The sequence below is a fragment of the Schistocerca americana genome, chromosome 2 (genome assembly GCF_021461395.2).
Source record: "Schistocerca americana isolate TAMUIC-IGC-003095 chromosome 2, iqSchAmer2.1, whole genome shotgun sequence".
Classification (NCBI taxonomy): domain Eukaryota; kingdom Metazoa; phylum Arthropoda; class Insecta; order Orthoptera; family Acrididae; genus Schistocerca; species Schistocerca americana.
Window position 1 is genome coordinate 724,424,862 of NC_060120.1, and position 20,188 is coordinate 724,445,049.

A 20,188-nucleotide genomic window follows, 5' to 3' on the forward strand; every position below is an offset into this window, starting at 1 on the left:
ATTATCAAATAAAAATTCATTCATTCCGCCGGTGCACCTAGCACAAAATGTTTTAAAATAGGCGTGGTCTTCAAATGTCATCCTTAAGAAACGTATGACGTCAAAGATAAAATGGCGCAAGCGCTGTAGATTGAAAACAATATCGAGTTTGTTTACGGGAAACAGGACTTCGAATGATTTTATTGAAAGCTTAAAGAAAATTTGTAAAAATGACAGCTGGAAAACAAGATTACCCAAAGGCATCAAGTAAGTATGATTTTCTGTTTCTGACCATTCTGTTAATTTTGGGCAAGGCGAAAAACGAAGGGAAATTGAACCACATTCTTTGTTTACTTCTCCAATTTTGTTGTAATTATGCGCGATTTTTATTCTTATGAAATTATAGCAATGTAATTGTTGGATACTAAGGAGCATCCGATAATGCTCCCGTTGAAATGTAATGTAGCTGGATACGATCGATAAATCTGGTTGTAATGCATAATGTTCCTTTAAAAAGTTAGAGAGGCCTATCGTATTTTCTTAATGCACAACATCATCTAATGCAGGATGCATGTAATTTCTGATGTTATGCAGTGTCACATAGCAGCTTCAGTTTGTTACACACAAGTAAAAGGATTTGATACTGAAGTGGCATACCTGGGATTTCTGGGAAAATACGGGGTACACTTTCACTAGCCAAAAATTACCTATAGTCAGAAATAACGATTACATTTCGTTTTTTTTCTTCCGTCGACGTTTCTGACTGACAGATACTGCGTTACAGAATCACCTGCCTTATTGTTGTGGCGTGAAATGTTTCTGATTTTTACTATGAGACAAGCAGTATCTGCGTCGGTATTTTGTAAACCACAGGGAAGTGCATGGCAGAGGGTACATTCCACTGTACCAGTTATTAGGGTGTCTTCCCGTTCCATTTGCATATGGAGCGTGGAAAGAATGATTGATTTGTAAGGGATATCCTTTGTAAACTGATTGCACTTCCCCAGGAGTCTGCCAATAAACCGAAGTCTACAACCTGCATTACCCGCAACCGAGCCCATGTGATCATTCTATTTCATACCCGTACGAAGTGTTACATCCAGGAATTTTTTCAAGTCAGCCAATTCCAATAGTGACTCATTAATTATAATAATAATATAATAATAATAATAATAATTATTATTATTATTATTATAAGGGAAAACACACTAAACAAGAAGATTACATATTGAATAACCACAGTGACTCCATAGAAGCGATGGAAAAAACATATGCCTATAAATATCTAGGATACAGACAAAAAATAGGAATGGATAATACAAATATTAAAGAAGAACTAAAAGAGGAAATATAGACAAAGACTAACAAAAATACTGAAAACAGAATTGACAGCAAGAAACAAGACAAAAGCTATAAATACTTATGCTATACCAATATTGACCTACTCATTTGGAGTAGTGAAATGGAGTAACACAGACCTAGAAGCGCTCAATACACTTACACGATCACAATGCCACAAATATAGAATACATCACATATATTCAGCAACAGAAAGATTCACATTAAGCAGAAAGGAAGGAGGAAGGGGATTTATCGACAAAAAAAACCTACATTATGGACAGGTAGACAATTTAAGAAAATTCTTTATAGAACGAGCAGAAACTAGCAAAATACACAAAGCAACCACTCATATAAATACTTCGGATACACCACTGCAACTTCATAACCACTTCTACAACCCTTTAGATCACATAACATCAACAGACACGAAGAAAATAAATTGGAGAAAGAAAACACTACATGGCAAGCACCTGTATCATCTAACACAGCCACACATCGATCAAGACGCATCCAACACATGGTTAAGAAAAGGCAATATATACAGTGAGACGGAAGGATTCATGATTGCAATACAGGATCAAACAATAAACACCAGATATTACAGCAAGCATATTATTAAAGATCCCAATACCACAACAGATAAATGCAGACTTTGCAAACAACAAATAGAAACAGTAGATCACATCACAAGCGGATGTACAATACTAGCAAATACAGAATACCCTAGAAGACATGACAATGTAGCAAAAATAATACAGCAACAGCTTGCCTTACAACATAAACTTATAAAACAACATGTTCCCACATACAAGTATGCACCACGAAGTGTACTGGAGAATGATGAATTCAAATTATACTGGAACAGAACCATTATAACAGATAAAACAACACCACATAACAAACCTGACATCATACTCACCAATAAAAAGAAGAAATTAACACAACTAATCGAAATATCCATACACAATACAACAAATATACAGAAGAAAACAGGAGAAAAAATTGAAAAATACATCCAACTGGCTGAGGAAGTCAAGGACATGTGGCATCAGGATAAAGTTGACATTATACCAATTATACTAACAACTACAGGAGTCATACCACACAATATCCACCAGTACATCAATGCAATACAGCTACAACCAAACTTGTATATACAACTACAGAAATCTGTAATTATTGATAAATGTTCAATTACCCGAAAGTTCCTAAATGCAATATAACATACACCGTACAGTTAAAAGGAAGTGACGCTTGATCAAGATCCGCGTCACTTTCCATTTTTAACCAGACTTAACGTCTGAGGAAGTAAAGAAATAATAATATACTATGTTTCTTTGTTTTGTGACGTGCACAATTTTACATTTGTGAACATTTAAAGCAATTTGCCAATGTGTTGCTTGAGGCTTTCCCGACAGACATGTTGTATATATGGTTCTCGGGCGAGACGTCGGATGTCGTAGTTTTCACTATGACATCCGACGTCTCGTCCGAGAACCATATATACAATTTGCCAATCTTTGCACCACTTTCAAATCCTATCAAGATCTGACTGAATATTTATAAAGCTTCTTTCACACAGTACTTCGTGATATCTAAATGCATTATCTGCAAAAAATCTGAGGTAACTATTACTATTATCTGCAAGACCATTGACATACAATATGAACAGCAAGGGTCCCAACAAACTTCCCTGGGGCGTACCTAAAGTAACTTTTACATCTGATAATGACTCTTCATCGAAGGTAACATGCTGTGTCCTCCCTACCAATAAGTCCTCAATCGAGTCACATATTTCACTTGATACCACATATGACAGTACTTTTGACAATAAGCATATTATGTTTCAGATGCTCTGGTGTTTGGTGGAATGCTGACATTCATAGCTGGTATGATGCTTCTTATGGCATTTGCAAGGTAAGAGAAATTCTAAAAAGGATTGCTCAGAAATATATATTCAAAGTGGAAGTCTAATAATGGTAGGATGTTAAAACTGATGTGGATCATAAGTAGGTTCTTCAATATAGAGACATATGTTGTCTAAATGATGTGCAAGTATTTTGAATGATTGGGTATATATATATATATATATATATATATATATATATATATATATATATATATATATATATATATATATATAACACTGCACCTTAATTATATTAATCAAAAAATATTGTTTCTCCATTTTAAGAATATTTTTCCTTATTAAAATTTTTACTTCTGTAGAATTTAGTTGAAACTTCAATAACATGTAAGTGTTAGATACGTATAAACAGTTTCAAGTTTTTTAAAGACAATTGTTGAGTAATAAGTACATTGAGAATGAAGACCTGAGTTGTATTAAATTGTGGTCCAAAAGTTCCTGAAGCATATTATATTCATCCTCCTGCATTCCTTCAACTTCAAGCTTCCTCTTTTGTTAGTGAAGGTACATTAATTACATGTATGCCCACATAGTTTGGCGAAAATAAGTATTAAATTCGTTTTTGTACCATTATGTTGCTAGGGAGATAAAATACGTTTTACATAAATGAATATATAATGACACGAAAGAAATTTTGTCTGCCTAACAATATGATTCTATGCTTAGTTCATTATTGTTTGTGTAATTATGGGCGTTTTGTGATATAATTTCATAATCGATTATATCAAAGAAACAAAATGCAAACAGTGTGACAAACTAGACTCGCTGGAAGCAACTGAACAACATTAGTAGGAAATGTTTATAGCCAGGTTCATGTAAGAAGGCAGCAGCACGAAACGTTTATGCAAAGAGACAGGTAACACATTGCGGCAGCACCAGTGTGCTCTGTCTCTCTGTCCCATGCTTCACACACTAGCTGTCTTCTGCCCTGGTAACTGGTAACAAAAAGATTAGTGCTAGAGCCAGCTAATGTTTCTGCTTCTGAATTTGCTTAGCAGAATATTAATGCTTCAAAAATTATTGACATTGCATCTTAATGTAATCCTTCTCATGTTTGCTGTTAAGTCATCCATAATGAGCAATGTACAGTGGATATGGCCAAGTCGCAATCTCTGAAGAGTTGATGTGTGTTACTCTCCGACATGAACTGTTCTGTTTGTTAACTTGTTCCTGCTGAATTTTTTTTATAGAATTTCTTGATGTATGGCACTGTTAGCATTTGTTGCACATTAATGAATATCTAAACCTATAAAAATCTTTACCACTTACGCAACATATATTCAATCGGACGTGAACATAACACTTCACCAAAGCCAAAATAAATGGAGCAAATATGATAATTTACAGATAATGGGCACTAGCAGTTTTACCAATATATACAGTATCTCCCAAACAAGGACTGAAAGCAAAAATTTTCTGGTTTTGCAAAATATCAAAGGTTTTCTCTAATCGAAATAACTTAGGCATGGCAGCATACAGAACGGTAACACTAAAATTTAGTATACAGGAATCTTTTTTCCATTCTAAAACCAATAAAGTATATATCAGTGCAGCCAGGAAAGACTTAAGAATTTAATGTAGTAAATGTAAATTTTCCATTTGTAAAAGGTACACAGTATCCATAAAAGAATAATTCAGTGATTTTTAAAGGTATTGCAGATTAGATTGGGTATCATGTTGTTAGGTTGGCGCAAAGTGAGATTGTCCTTCTGGGTGTGGAAAAAATAAGACAAAACACTACATAACATACATATTTTACACAAAAATTTGATGCTTAAATTTAGTGTTAATTTTGCAGATTCTTATTGAACTAATATTAAAGGTGTCTGGGGGAGTGGAGGGGGGGGGGGGGGGGGGACACCAACTTTGGTGTGTGTGTGTGTGTGTGTGTGTGTGTGTGTGTGTGTGTGTGTGTGTCGGGGATCTTCTCCAAAGCCCTGGATTGGTTTCAACCAAATTTGCCACAGAAACAACAGGCCTCATGAGTAACAGCACTGTGGGTTTCATAGCCTCCTAGCTCCAGTAACAATGAAGACACGGGTTCCTTGCATAAGGCTGCATTGCATGACAGGCATGTTATGTGGGATATTTATCAGCCTGCCAAATCAGCCTGCTTTGCAGGGATGCCTACATGTCAGGGACAAGGAATTGTTTTCCAGCCTTCCCCGTGTGACAGATTTGTTGTGGGAGCAGTATTGGCCTGCATCATTGAACTGTTGAGATGGAGAGAGAAAGTGATTGATAAAGCAAGGGGGATGAGGAAATGGGCATAGAAATTTTCGAGGTAGGTGAAAAGAGTGAATGCATGGAAAAGATGGACCGGGGGGGGGGGGCGGACCAGGAGGGGGAGAGAGGGGGGCCAGGTGGAGGGGCAGGGAGGGGGGGCAGGTGGAGGGGCAGAGAGAGAGAGAGAGAGAGAGAGAGAGAGAGAGAGAGAGAGAGGTCAACAAATAGACAGTGGGAGGAAGGGGTGAACACAGAGAGGGTGAGGTTGTGTGTTCAGTATGTGTGTCAAAAACATAGGCAAAGCTGTGGGCAAAAGGCTGTATATACATAAAAGAATTATTAGACTACTGTACTAAGACATCGTTAATAAATGAATAAATGTGTAATTTATAAGTCAGCTGGGTATGTTAAGATATTCATGACTGGATGTGGAGTTGGCTGCAAGTAAATTTATTAGACTCTTCTGAAAGTACATTTTGATTAGTAACTAAAATTATGGGCACGAGGATAAATATGAATACCTACTTCTTTGAACAAGTTTCCACAGAAAATTCTGGAATTCGTATTACTTGTCATTAATTCATATTACAGACTTTTGAAAATGTAAAATTTTATTTGATATGAGAAGTACGAAGTCACTAGCAAAACTGTCCGCCCCCAGTAGCTGAGTGGTTAGCGCGACAATGTCAGTCCTAAGGGCCCAGGTTCTATTGCTGGCTTGGTCGGAGATTTTCTCCGCTCAGGGACTGGGTGTTGTGTTGTCATGTAATCATCATTTCATCCCCATTGACGCACAATTTGCCGAAGTGGCGTCAAATTGAAAGACTTTCACCCGACGAACAGTCTACCTGACAGGAGGCCCTAGTCACACGACATTTACATTAGACAAACTAAGATGGTTTATGTGTGTTCCATCAACACATATTGCCATTTGGTTTCCCATTTCAGAGATCGGTTAACGTCTGATAGCTTGTGATTTTCTGCTCCAAGTGAGTTGTTTTGGTCTTCTCCCTGTCATTTCCATATAATCCTTAGACTGTATATCATGCCAGTTAACTGTCTAAAACAATTTTACTATGTGAGGTATTGCTTAGCATAGCTGGTATAAGAGAAAACCCTTTGTATTCAGTTGGTAAAATCTTGACATTCTTATGACATTTCTTATTACTGTAGGCCTAACTGACATTGTGCCACGTTTTCATTGTTAAGTTGAGACAGCCTAGCGGCTTTAAATTCAGTATTATTGCTTGTCATTGCGTACTCAGTGAGATGTTTAACCCTGAATAATCTTTACAGTGCATCAGCTCAGTCATGAATGTTGAATGTATTGGTATGGGAATATTACCTGCTGTGCCATTGTATGTTTTGTATTAAGTTGTACTGTGTTCAGAACGCACCTTCCTCAAGCATGACTATGGCACAGTCTTGAGTGCGTCCTCTGTTCTCTAGATCCCATTGACTCGCCGTATGCATTCGTTTGCTCGAGGTCCTTATAAAAAGAAGAGTTAAAATATTTTATTGTGTGTATGGAGGGAGTTAGCACATTTTATCTAAAAACTTTCCTGAGTGTTTGTAACGTTATCTTTTTGTGTTATTACTGTTGGGGCCAGTATCACAGTATAAGCTGTTGGCTAAGATAGGTATATGGTAGCTAATTGAAACCCTCAGCTGCCGACAGGTGTTGTTGATATACCTCGATGGGGACAGCTGTAAATGTGTGCCACAACCGGGACTCAAAACTGGGACCTCCTGCTTACAAGGCAGATGCTATGTCCATCTGAGCCACTGAGGACACAGATGAATAGCGCAACTGCAGGAACTTATCCCTTGCATGCTTGCTGTGAGACCCACATTCCCAACTGTCCACAATCTACATACGTAATGTTTCTAATAGATATTTGCTCATCCACACATTACTAGTGCACACTAAGATGACGATTCCTGTCCCAGGTTCAAGTCCCGGTCGGGACACACATTTCAGCTGTCCCCATCGAAGTATATCAACAACACCTGTCGGCAGCTGAGGGTTTCAGTTAGTTATCATTTATTCTACAGAAGCTGCACGGTCATCAATGGTATCTGTTCTTTCAAGAACAGTTACTATCTTCATATAAGATAGGTATAGATGGCTGTTGTCATTACATTTACATGTCTCGGGCAAATGAATGTTGCCATCGCCACCACTGATTTGTGTGTTTAGTGCTTCTTGTGCTGTAGCAGCTCTGTAATTAGTTGATACAGTCAGAGGTGGCTGTCTGCTAATTTCATTGTAGCTCTTAAGCTCTTCATTTTATATTATTGCTGTTGTGTTTCTTCGTTTTGAGCTCGTATTGCTAATAAAGACATTTTTGGCCTTTTGTTTATAGATACAATAATTGGGCGTCTTATCATGCTGATATAATGTACTTTTTTCTATGGTGGCTTTTTATGTTATAATGTTCATTGGGAATTTATGTAGAAGAAAATAGTATACTGCAAATAAAGTGTCATCTGTAATTTAGTATGTGGATCAGTTTTTATATATAAAGGTGTCATTTCATATGAACAAATTGGGGAAAAAAAGATTGAGCACAGCCATAAACATAACAATCTTAAAGCAATGCAAATCTTCAAGATCAGAGTTTAAAAAGGGTTTTGTTTTGGGCTCTAAGGAATGTAATGATGATTAAAACTGAATGGTTAATAGTATCACTCATCTTGGAAAGCTCAGTTTAGAGAAACCTTCATCAGACAAAAAATTAAACAAACCATTCTGATGTCACTGAATTCCTGTTGTCTGAAATCAGTTACTGATAGTAGTGACTAATGAAGATTTTCAACAGAGGAGAGCATAATTGAAGATGAAACACCCAAGTTGTGATATTTAACATCATTGTGTCCAGTTTGATGGCTTATTTACAGGTTCTGATCACTTTATTTTTGATCTCCAATTTGTGTTCAGACCTATTTCCAATAACACCTTGCTTACAGTTTGTGTGACTTCCCTTACTAGTACTATTTATGTAGCTCTTTAATACTTTCAAGTAGATAACTGTGTTGCTTCATGAACTGAAGTAGTAGTTTTTGTATTACATTTGAGGTACTCAATTTTTTTTAAACTGTTAATACTAAAATTGACTGTATTCCAAATAGAGTTTATACAAAACACACCAAATTGTTAGAGATTAAACTTAGACATGTCATTGTTACAACTGTAGGTTGTGAAACTCTCCCCTGATCAGCAGTTCATATGCTTAATGCTGGAACTATAAAAACATGATCTGTAAATAACTGATAGCGTAAATAGTGGTTCACACTAAAGATTGTCAACAGCTGTCAGATACATTATTGAAAAAATGTTTGTGTCATGTAGTTGGAAATTTGAGTTTGATTGAACTGATCCACAACTTTAATTTTGGGGCATTTCAATAATATGAAAATTCACATTGCCATTTAACACTTCAGTTATTTGAGAAAGCTCATTTAATTACTTTTGTGACTGCTTTTTTTTGTAAATTTGTTGATCATGCTCGTTTGATTGTTTCTGATTGCAGCCCATATTGGATACAGTCATATCAGGAAACATTTAGCAATTTTAAGCACATGGGATTGTGGGAGTACTGCTTTGAACAATTCCGTTATCCGTATTATCAGTTTCCTAAACTGTTTGATGGATGCCACTACGTATTCAGTCAAGAATATTATGTTATTAGAGAATGGCTGCTTCCAGGTGGGTAACATTTGGCTTTACTTCAAAATTAGTAGTTTGGATGCTTCTTTTGCACCATTTTTTCTGATATATGAAACAATTTACAGGTTGGCTTATGGTTGTTCAGGCTTTCGTAACATTAGCACTGATGTTGTCATTTACATCTCAAAGCATCATTGCTCTGGAACTTGTCCGTTGGCCACTGGAATTTGTCTTGACATATGAGTGGTTTTTATCAGGAATTGCTTTCTTGTGCAATGCTATCACAGGTAATTTATTTCTTTTGCAGAACTGTAGCTCTTCTGTTGTGAAATAAGGGTTTCTTGGTTTATTCTATGAGATATCATTTATTGTTAAACTGACAGCAGTAACACTGAATCAAAATTTCTCGGTTTCCATCTGGTTAAAATGTCACAAGCTTTTGACCTACCACTCCCTGTGGAATACCATTCCACTTGACAGTGGCCAGGGAGTGCTTGGTTGAAAGTTCTTGGCATTTTAACCACTTCGTGTGATGTGGCTGAAAACATTTGATTTAGATATCTTTTACACTGAAATAGTATTAATTGTAAATATTTCACAGGAAACTTGGTAACACGAGTTCTCCTGTTTTTAGGATGGTTAGAAATAGGTAACAGTTACTGGCAGAGGCAGACATTTCCACTCACTATGTAATTTGAAAGGTGGTGATGCTGTGATCTCTCAGTCACTTTGCAGAATATACTATATGAGTGAATGACATGAGTGCGCATGTTGAATTGGAGAGAATTATTTTGATGTTGCTATTTTACAGTATAATCTCTTCTCTTTGCTGGTAAATCATTTCTCTTATCAGTTACTCAAATGCTTAACTTTATCTTTGATATTCACTATAGGTTTATCTAATAAATGTGTCATTGTGCACACATTCTCAATGCCAATTTTCCATTAACATTAACTTACTCATTTTTGAATATTTCTTTTTCTTTTCAGCTGCTTTCTTGTTCTTGGCTGTAACTATATTTGGCGGGGAATGTTGGCGCCGTGACTGGATAATGTACCCTAATTTCAACTACCTATCTTGGTCTTACGGATTTGCTGTGTTATCAATGTTTTGTCATGGATTTTCAGCATTGTTTGTGTACTTGGTGAGTTTTTAAATATAGTATCACATAAATTATATGAAGTCTGAAGCAGTTGTCAATCACAACTCTATTAGTGACTATCCTGTACATACTTGTGAGATTTATCACACAGTAATATGGCTTGATTTACAGACAGGTTCTTTACATAGCCAATTTTTTCCCGTGTTATATTTTAGGGAGAACCAAAACCGATTACCATTCCAAAGGTCTTCGTTCTGTCTTCATTTTGTAAATGTTGCTTGGTATCAAAAATTTGTGCTTCATTTTAAGTTTTTTTGTGAAAGGAAATAAGGCATGTTGGAATGGGTGGTGACAGCTTATAAGTCATAGATATGGGTTGGTGAGTGACGTTTTATGAAACACTGTAATCCAGGAAGCTGTCTTCTTTTCTACAAACCAGGACATCCAGAAGATAAATGCTTTTTGGAGGTATGTAGATGATACCCTTGCGGTACGACCGCATGGGATGAACATTTGAACTCCCCCATTTGATTGTCTGTTTCACCATAGAAACAGGGGGAGGAGGGAGGGAGAGAGAGAGAGAGAGAGAGAGAGAGAGAGAGAGAGAGAGAGAGAGAGACCTCTCATTTCTAAATGTCATGGTTCACGGAAAAAAGAGAGGGCTCTTTGGATCACAGTATGTTTCGTAAACATACACTAACACTGTGAGGTATGATCTGTGAAAAACCACTGCAAAGAACAGTGTGGGCTTGCATTCACAGGACTAGGACTATCTCAGATCCTGAGAGTGTATCAGTAGAGCTTAGCCATCACTGCTCATAGCTCCTCCAGAACAGGTGTTCAGACAAGCGGATTCACAATGCATTTTGATCAGCACACACTAAACCTCAAGAGCAGCCAGAAGAAGCGGAGGTCTCCATGAGGATGGTTTTCTACCTCATATTGAGTGCAAATGAGGCTGAGTACCATTAAAGAAGACCTAGATCTTAGATCAGAAACATCAATCTTTCATTGGCGAGACGTATCACACTATTAAAGACAGATGTGATTAACATAGATGTCATACCAGATTGGGTCAGCCAGAAAAATCTGCTGTTGCTGAATACTGCCTCAGTACAAGACACAGCGTGAACTACTGAGAGAGAAAAATGCTTTAATCCACCTCCATGTACTGGGACTCAGTCATTAAAGTAGAAGTTGAAAGATATGTAGCTAACAACTTAATTAACAGAGAGACCAGATTTCGACTCGGTGAAACACGGGAACCAACACTGGCTGCACTAAGGCATTGTTGCCACAAACGAATCCAGTGTGTTAACACAGATGGGGAATCAAAATCAGGACATTTAAGCAGGGCACCTACGTCTTGGCCGCACAAGTATACTGGGGAGTATGCAGCTTGTAGCCAAGGCTTTACTGTACTGTTCATGTGAGTCTGTGGCCTGTTTCTCCAGTAGTGGGGCTCTTGGATGTCCTCTATGAAGACGTTTTAGCCCTGCCCCTTGGCAACTGCACTTTTTTGGTGAACTGGCACATAAATTGACAGGTCTCATCTGAATATGAGGAGCAATTGCCTTGTAACAATAATGTGCAGTTTAGATATAAGGGATGTTCAAAAAGAAATGAGCCAGAGGCATAATTAGAGAAACCAGTACCTATATGTTAGAAGTATTGACCCTGGCTGTTAAGACACTTGTCCCACTGTGACATAAGGCAGTGAATGGCTGTGTCATAAAATTCATGGGGCTGCGATATGAGTGAGATTGCCTGGTCGTTTTGATTTGATCGCTCGGTGAAGGGTGGTCAAGGTTTGCGAGTAATGCTGGGCGTTCACTCTTGTGAATCTCTCCCTGTGACTATGCCGTTTGTGGTCCTCTTAAAAAGGCTGTGAAGGGCAAACGATTGACCTCAGACGACAACGTCCAGCTGTATGTGCAGAACTGGTTCACATCGCACCCCTGCGAATTTTATGTGACAGCTATTCATGGCCTTGTGTCACAGTGGGGCAAGTGTCTCAATAGCCAGGGTCAATACTTCTAACATACAGGTACTGGTTTCTGTAATTATGCCTCCAGCTCGTTTCTTTTTAATACCATTCTACACAGTGCCCATAAACATTTCACGAATTTATTTTGTTGGGAAAGCCTCGAACAGCAAAACAGATTCTGTTGGATAAAAGTGTATTTCCTCTTCCATGTATCATCAATAAGATTGAATAAAATAAATAACAAGAGCAATATTACGAAAAGGATAGATTGCAACTCAGTATCTCCTCTACATGGTGAGTAGCCGACAGGCACAACAAAAAGACTGCGAGACATTTTAGCTTCCGGCAAAAGACTTTCTTGTGATGTAGAAAACACACACACACACACACACACTGCAACTCAATGTGTCCTCCATATGGAGAGTAGCAATCTATACTTTTGTAATACTGTCATTCCATCCTGGACTTTCCATTGCTTGATTTTAAGTAACACAAGAACATAGTTTACTCAACTCTTAATAAAAGTATTTAATCAGCTTGCTAATTTTCCATATGTTTTTAACTTTACACCAAAACAAATAGAGCTGCACCCTATACATGTACAGTATTTCATACTACTAAATACGAACGTGAGTGAATACTTGATTGGGGCTGTGTAACATTTTGGGTTGGAATTGCACATTAATTTCATTGAAGGAATAAGGGTAACCTGGCATACTGATACACTGAAAGCAGATATGTTCATTTATGAAAAAATAGTTGTAGATTGGGAACAGTAGTGTGTGAAATGCACCTCTGCCACGTACCTTACGGTAATATGTGAAGTTTAAGTGTAGATGAAAACAATTTTATCTTCAGACAGGAGAGTGATATTATGCTGAAAAAATTCGGCAGTTCTGGTTCTGTGCTACAGTCCAACACAAAGCTGGAGACATTTTGTTGAACATCTTAGAACCGTGTGCAAAAAGCAGTCATATTCAAAATAAAAGCAATGTAATGAAGCAATTTCCAGAAGCTAGGGCATAATGGTTCCAGAGAGTACTTGCACAAAAGACCAACATCAATTTACAGTTGTGCTTAAAATAACAATGTATGCTGTGTTATGTGTATTTTTGTGATGATTTTGAATTTCCAGTCCTCTCTGTATGTCAATACAGTTGCATTAAAGCATCCATGCACAACTTTTCAACATCAAATTGCTTTCATGCCAAATTTCCTAATTTTTCAGATATATTCTTAGTGTCTGGATACTTGTGCTTTTAAATTGTGGTTTCATTTCTAATTATTTTAATTACATCATATGTAAAATAAATAATGCAAGATTTACCATTTGTGCTGCACAGTATTGTTTATGCATTAATTCTTATCATGAACAGGTCCGAAAGCTGAAATATTTAGAAGCCTAAATATATTTTACAACTAGTGCACATGCAGACAGAGCAGAGAAAGTAATTACATAGGGCTACTGCAATACACACACATATCCATCCACACATATACAGACACAAGCAGACATATTTAAAGACAAAGAGTTTGGACATCTCTGCCCAAACTCTTTGTCTTTAAATATGTCTGCTTGTGTCTGTATATGTGTGTGTGTGTGTGTGTGTGTGTGTGTGGGAGCGCGCGAGTGTATACCCGTCCTTTTTTCCCCCTAAGGTAAGTCTTTCCGCTCCCGGGATTGGAATGACTCCTTACCCTCTCCCTTAAAACCCACATCCTTTCATCTTTCCCTCTCCTTCCCTCTTTCCTGATGAGGCAACAGTTTGTTGCGAAAGCTTGAATTTTGCGTGTATGTTTGTGTCTTGGCTGTCTTTACCTGTATGTTCTGAATGAAATGGCATAAAATTTTCAAATTTTGTGTCTCTCTTTTTTTCAGGATGCTCGTAAGAACTGGATAATGCGCAAAGAAAGTCAGAATTTGGTTGCACAGATGCACCCTAATCCTGGCCGTAATGGTTTTGTATGAAAACAAGATGGAAAAGTGACAGTCGTACTTTCTTGCCATGTTTGCTGGAAATCAGTGGCAGAGAGTACTGAGCATTAGATGTGCAATCTGTATATTCCCAGGAGGAATTTATCTGGTATCTAATGAACTGTATGTGAAAATTACAGAATTTTATGTCTTTGGTATATCTTACTCTTCCATTTATTCTGATTGATTATCTTAACAATATTTTAAGTATCACATTTGCTTTTAATTTCAGAACACACAACAAATAAGTATTTTTCTGTATAATTGCCTGTGAATAATCATCTGTTGCGCACAAAGTAGCACGCGGGAGCACATTTCCTTTTTGTTTTTTCTTCCCATATGTAAGTTAGTTTTAAGAATAAAGTTGAATCTCACTATATATTGCATTTTAATGTGCTTACAGGCAGTAACAAGATGTAAACACAGGTAATTCATAGCTTTAGTCTTTTATTTTATATCACATTTTAGCATAAGAAATGTTATTAACACTAACTGCAAAGGAAAATGAATGTTGTTTGTGTCTCTTTCTTTTTCTATTTGTGCATAAGGTGCAACACAAAATAGTTTTGGCCTAGTGCAGTACAAGCAATCTTTTTTGCGACATGTATCTCAACAAAATAACAATTAAGTGTGATAATACCTGATCAATTATCACAAATAATGCAAAATGAGTAGAGAGAGATATTTGCAACAATATGTTAAAAAGGCAGCAGTATTCACAGGATTTATCACATACATATGTTGCTGGTGGTGGATCTCATGTTAAATTTCAGTACTCGAGGTGCTAATAAAAAGTGAGAATGGTTAAAAAGACAGCAAAAGTGAGCTGAATAATAATGCACTGTTGTTAATATTGTATGCAAGTTAGATTTACTGTTAGCATTTGAATACATTGCTATTAATGTACTGATTTTACTTGTATTGTTGTCATAGTTGGAAAGTGAATTATTATGATTGTATTTTTAAGTCAAAAGGTAATGTACCAAAGTCTATTTTCTGTAGAGATATAATTGAAAGATATGACAATGTTTCCAGTGGTCACATAATCGTTAGAAGTTATCACAGAAAACAGGTTCATGTGCAGGGGAAAACTTAGCACCTCAAAATTTGCCAATTAATGGAGAGTGAACTTGGTAGATGTGCGTGTTGTTAGCCGTCCTACATCACAATGTAACTCCAAAAGATTTTTTTGTTTTGCTGCTCTTATGAACCTATTCCCTTTATTTACGTATTAGGTGGTACTATGGTATTTTATGCCTCTGTTTTTGGGCTTCAGAGATTTTGTGTAGCATGCGAGTTGCTAATTTTCTCTAGTTATGATACGAAAGTCCACTGAACATACCGAAGAGCAAATGTAATGGCCTAAATATCCCAAATGTGTAATTGCAAGAAATCCCACATTTCCTTGGACTGACATGGATATCCCCAGTTAATCAACCTATCAAAAGTTTCATGCGATATGCAACAGACAGTGCAGTATTCTTACATCTGTTATGATTTTGTAGAATGTTAACATGAGAGAAATGTTGGGAATTGGCTCGAAACTGATGACTATGTCATTAGAGGTCGAAGTATGCTAACAGCTTTTACTGCACTGTAAAATATGATAAGGAATTGCTTGATTGCATTTAACCAGTAATTAAATGTTCATGTTGCTGGAATTGTGCAAATATTACACAGTTGCACAAAATATGACATATATGCAGTATATATTCTAGGTAATTCAAAACTGTGGGAACTATAAATTTTGTTAAAAACTGTTCCATTACTGAGATTTTAATTTTTGTGTACACTACAATGAAAACATTGTGCATTTATTCTATGGTATATATATCCACTGGAACATGCCTTTTTCTTTCATAACAATCCGTCCAAATGTTTTATTATTTTAATATTGAGGCTGACTATTATAAATTATACATGAAGTATTTTAAATTTTTGTGTTTTATATAAATAAAAAGTATAATGTTAGTTGAATACAATCAGTCAGAAACAAAGATTGTGTTCTTTGTTCCTTCTGTCATTTTACCTATGGCTGTCACTAAATAATTCAGTTTTATGGAGTCACAATTATTACCAAGAAACAGAAACAAAGTGCAAGTTTTTAATATGTTCATGTATTTTCAGTTAACATTTGACTCAGTATTTAGTACATGATTAAGGAATTAGATTTTTTGACAGTTTAAAACTCAAATTCTAACTGTTACTGTGTAGAATGTATATTTTTCAATACAACCATGTATTTCTTGGAGATATATAAACTTTGTACTACCTTACCAATACCTGCAATTACATATGAATCTAATCCCTGAAGTAACCCAATTTGGAGCTAATATTCTTTGTCAAAACAGTCATCATTGCGTAAGAGATAAAACAGGTCTGGAGATTCAAAAAAGTGTCTGATTAAGTTTGATGAATCTTTAGGTTCCCACATATACATCTGAGAAATCATGCATAGCACATACTACAGACAAATCCCATGCAGCAGGGAATCTCTGAATACAATGGAATTGGCTAGCTGGGCTAGTAGCCAAGCAGATGTTTTACATGATCTGCTGCTCCTCTGCAGACTTGCACATCAAAGCTGTATCAAGTGCTTCTCTTAACGTTGAGGATAACTTTGCTATCTCGAGCCCAATAAATTGTGCTAATTGAAACTAACTATCCCATCTTTTTATGTCTCCTAATAACAGAGATTGCTGATCTTGATTTGTTTCTGTCTAAAACATTTTCGTTTAACACAGTACTTTTTTCATTCAGTAGTGAGGAACTCCTGAGTTAGTTTACTGCATATATATTTCAGTAAAGGGCATCTGAACAATGTACATTATGTTTTGTGCTAATAGAACAGATCTAAATCTAAAGTACTATTTTCCACCAATTTTAAATGAGTAAGTAACAATATTATGAAAAGGAAAAGACTGGGTCTGATGGTGGAATAGAGAGCTGTTTAGTGCTAGAATGATAGCAGGGACGGGGTTGCATGGGTAAGAACTATGACTAGCAAATTTTGAGGCCGGGATGGTTATGGGAACATAGGATATATTGCAGAAAGAGTTCCCACCGGTGAAATTCAGAAAAGCTGGTGTTGGTGAGAAGGATCCAGATGGCACAGGCTGTGAAGCAGTCATTCAAATGAAGAATGTTGTGTGGTTTGGTGTGCTCACAGCAACAGGGTCTTCGATGGGAGTAGGTCGTGGTGGTGGTGGTGGTGGTGGTGGTGGTGGTGGTGGTCTATTACAGGGATATGATCCATGAGGCAAGGCGGTTAGGAGCAGGGGTTGTGTAGGGATACCTCTGTGGGAGGGGTGGGACATATAATGGGTAGGACATTTCTCATTTCAGGACACAAGAGGCAGTTGAAACCCTGTTGCAGAATTTAATTCAGGTCTCCAATCCAGGGCAGATTTTCCATTAAATGAGTAAGTGATTCATAATCTGGCACATCCATTTTTACACTTATGATTTACCAGTCACATCTCTCTCTCTCTCTCTCTCTCTCTCTCTCTCTCTCTCTCTCTCTCTCTCTCTCTGTGTGTGTGTGTGTGTGTGTGTGTGTGTGTGTGTGTGTGTGTGCGCGTGCAAGTAGTATTAAGATTGCACATGTATGCACAGGAATTTGAGATTGTAACAGAATACATGGACAGACTCATATCTGTGAGCTGATATTTACACCTATTACCCAATTCTGTATACACAAAGAACAACAACCACCATGTGACTGGATGATAACATCACTGAGCTTCAGAAACAGGTAAGTTCAGTATCTTTCTCTCTTGCGTATTTCTGCTCATGAATACCTCTCCTCAGAAGTAAGTGTTGATTGCACAAAAATTATGTATTCCCTAGTTTGGTAACAAAGTTATTTATGCAAACAGTCATATTTCCTGATTAGCTGAAGTATGCTCAGTTAAGCCTTTCTATAAGAAAGAAGATTAAAGTAGTGCCACCAAAGTGAATTCTAATTTCACTTTTGCCAGCATTTTCAAAAATTTCAGGGATGGTAACAAAGAAATTGAAAGGATTCTGATATTAAGAAGGCTATTTACACACACTGCAAGAATGTAGTTAATGCAGTGATAAATTACAGACTACAGGTATATTCTGTGGTCTGTCAAAGGCAAGTGACTATAAAAGACAATATCCATTTAACAAAATTAGAATATTACATTGCAACAAGAAGTGTCACAAATTGTTTCAAATTGTTTATGTTACAGGAAACAAAGGCAACCAATAAAGCAGACTCCTGTATTGAAATATCAGTAATACTTTGAGCCCCTTACTTTTTCCCATGAATGACATGTCTTCAGTAACTTTACAAGATATCAAGTTTGTTTTGTTTTCAGGTGATTAAAATATTGCAGTAAATAACAACAAAGCAAGTAGAATCTTTAAAGGTCAGTTAAATTTTTGTGGATGTCAATAAATAGTCTTTCGCCAATTTATTATCCTTAAGACATTGAAAAGGCACACTATATGCAGTCCAGAACATTTAACACCTGTATGTGCCTAAAACATGAAAAGCAGATACTTGAGATTACAACTTGATAATAAATTCATTTCGGAGGAGCCTAAAAAAATCTTACTAGCTGTGAGAATAGATGATCGTGACCCCCTTTTTTTTTTTTTTTTAAAAAAAAAAAAAAAAACCCTTGGCCTACTTTCAGTCCGTAACGCCTCACAGGATTATCTTTTTAGGGCAACTGAAAGCCAAGCTACAGTTTTCCGAGTCCATTAATGTGCAATATGAATTCACTGAGGCATTAACTCAAGAACATCCTACATAGGCCTGTTTAAGGAACTGGTTATACAAACTACCTCTTCCCAATAATTTTTTTGTAAATAAATTTGTCGTAATACAATAGGAAAGTTCTGGTAGAATGTAAATCATTAAGAATCTCTGAAAAGCACACAGAAATAGAGAGAGAGAAACTTAAAAACTTTCAGAATAAACTTTTTTTTGCTAGCATCAAATAAACAAAACATTTACATTCAATTCCTTTATCTTTTTGGCAGTGGATCCTTTACAAAAGTTGCCTAATTCCCCCCCCCCCCCCCCCCTTTTAATTCGTGTCTGTTTTTCACATATAATTTCAGGAGCAACTGTTGCGTCAGTTTATTTTGTGCTGCTTGTAACACTGTCCGATTCTCACACCATCCATATCACTGACTTTTACGGGCATGTTTTTCAATTTTCTCATTTGCCTCAGATAAAGGTAAGTTGCAGGCATGTAATTCCGATTTGGTAAGCGTTTCCTCCCCTTCCAAATTTTTTTTCTCGTTCATGAATGTTTCTTTTTACTTTTTTAAAATATTTGCTTTTATTTCTTCTTTTTTCTTCCTGTTTTCATATTATTCTTTCCCCTCCTTACACAATCTTTGTGCAGTTGTTTTTCTACCTCAAGTCTAACTAAGTAACAATGATGAGCTGTATGACCTCTTTTTCAAAAATTCTTATATTATAGGAACTTTGCATATTTCATAATTGTATTGTTTCAATCCACCTTTGACCGATTCATTCAATTCTAGGAAAGTTGTGTTCTGGTGTCTGTGGGAAAATGTAACATTAGAAAATCCTCTTTCTGGATCTGCTTTACTATGTGATCATACTAATGCTCCTTTCACTGATCTCTTCAGATTTGAGAACATATCACTACATACAGAACCCTTTATGGAAAATGTTTTTTTTGCCAATAATGATCAATCCTCAGCTACTTCATGGTTATCATCAATTCCTTTATAATATACAAATCACCCAGTATTGTTTGCCATTGAAGAATTTCTCACTCCTCAGGAATGATTCCAACAGATACAACTTTTACTCTCTTGCATGATTACATTACTGACTGGCAATTTTTGGAGAATATGGTGTGTCATTTTTTCATAAAATTATCTCACACTGAGAAGAACTGACTTCTGCACTTACAATATCCATTTCATCATCAGTAAATTCAATTTTATTATCAAGGAGTTTCTGTGC

At 36.5% G+C, this 20,188-nt stretch overlaps 2 protein-coding genes across 2 annotated transcripts in view; one reads left to right on the top strand and one right to left on the bottom strand.

Moving 5' to 3' along the window:
• Positions 1-20,188, bottom strand: part of LOC124594380 (pseudouridine kinase-like) — a 258,924-nt gene that overhangs the window by 153,788 nt on the left and 84,948 nt on the right. The gene's annotated exons all lie outside the window — the stretch shown is intronic.
• Positions 87-16,484, top strand: LOC124594222. The gene is made up of 6 exons (XM_047132585.1): positions 87-246; positions 3,171-3,237; positions 9,007-9,182; positions 9,269-9,430; positions 10,134-10,288; positions 14,113-16,484. Exons 1-6 carry the CDS (start codon positions 210-212, stop codon positions 14,200-14,202), a joined length of 687 nt encoding a protein of 228 aa, XP_046988541.1. The 5' UTR covers positions 87-209; the 3' UTR covers positions 14,203-16,484.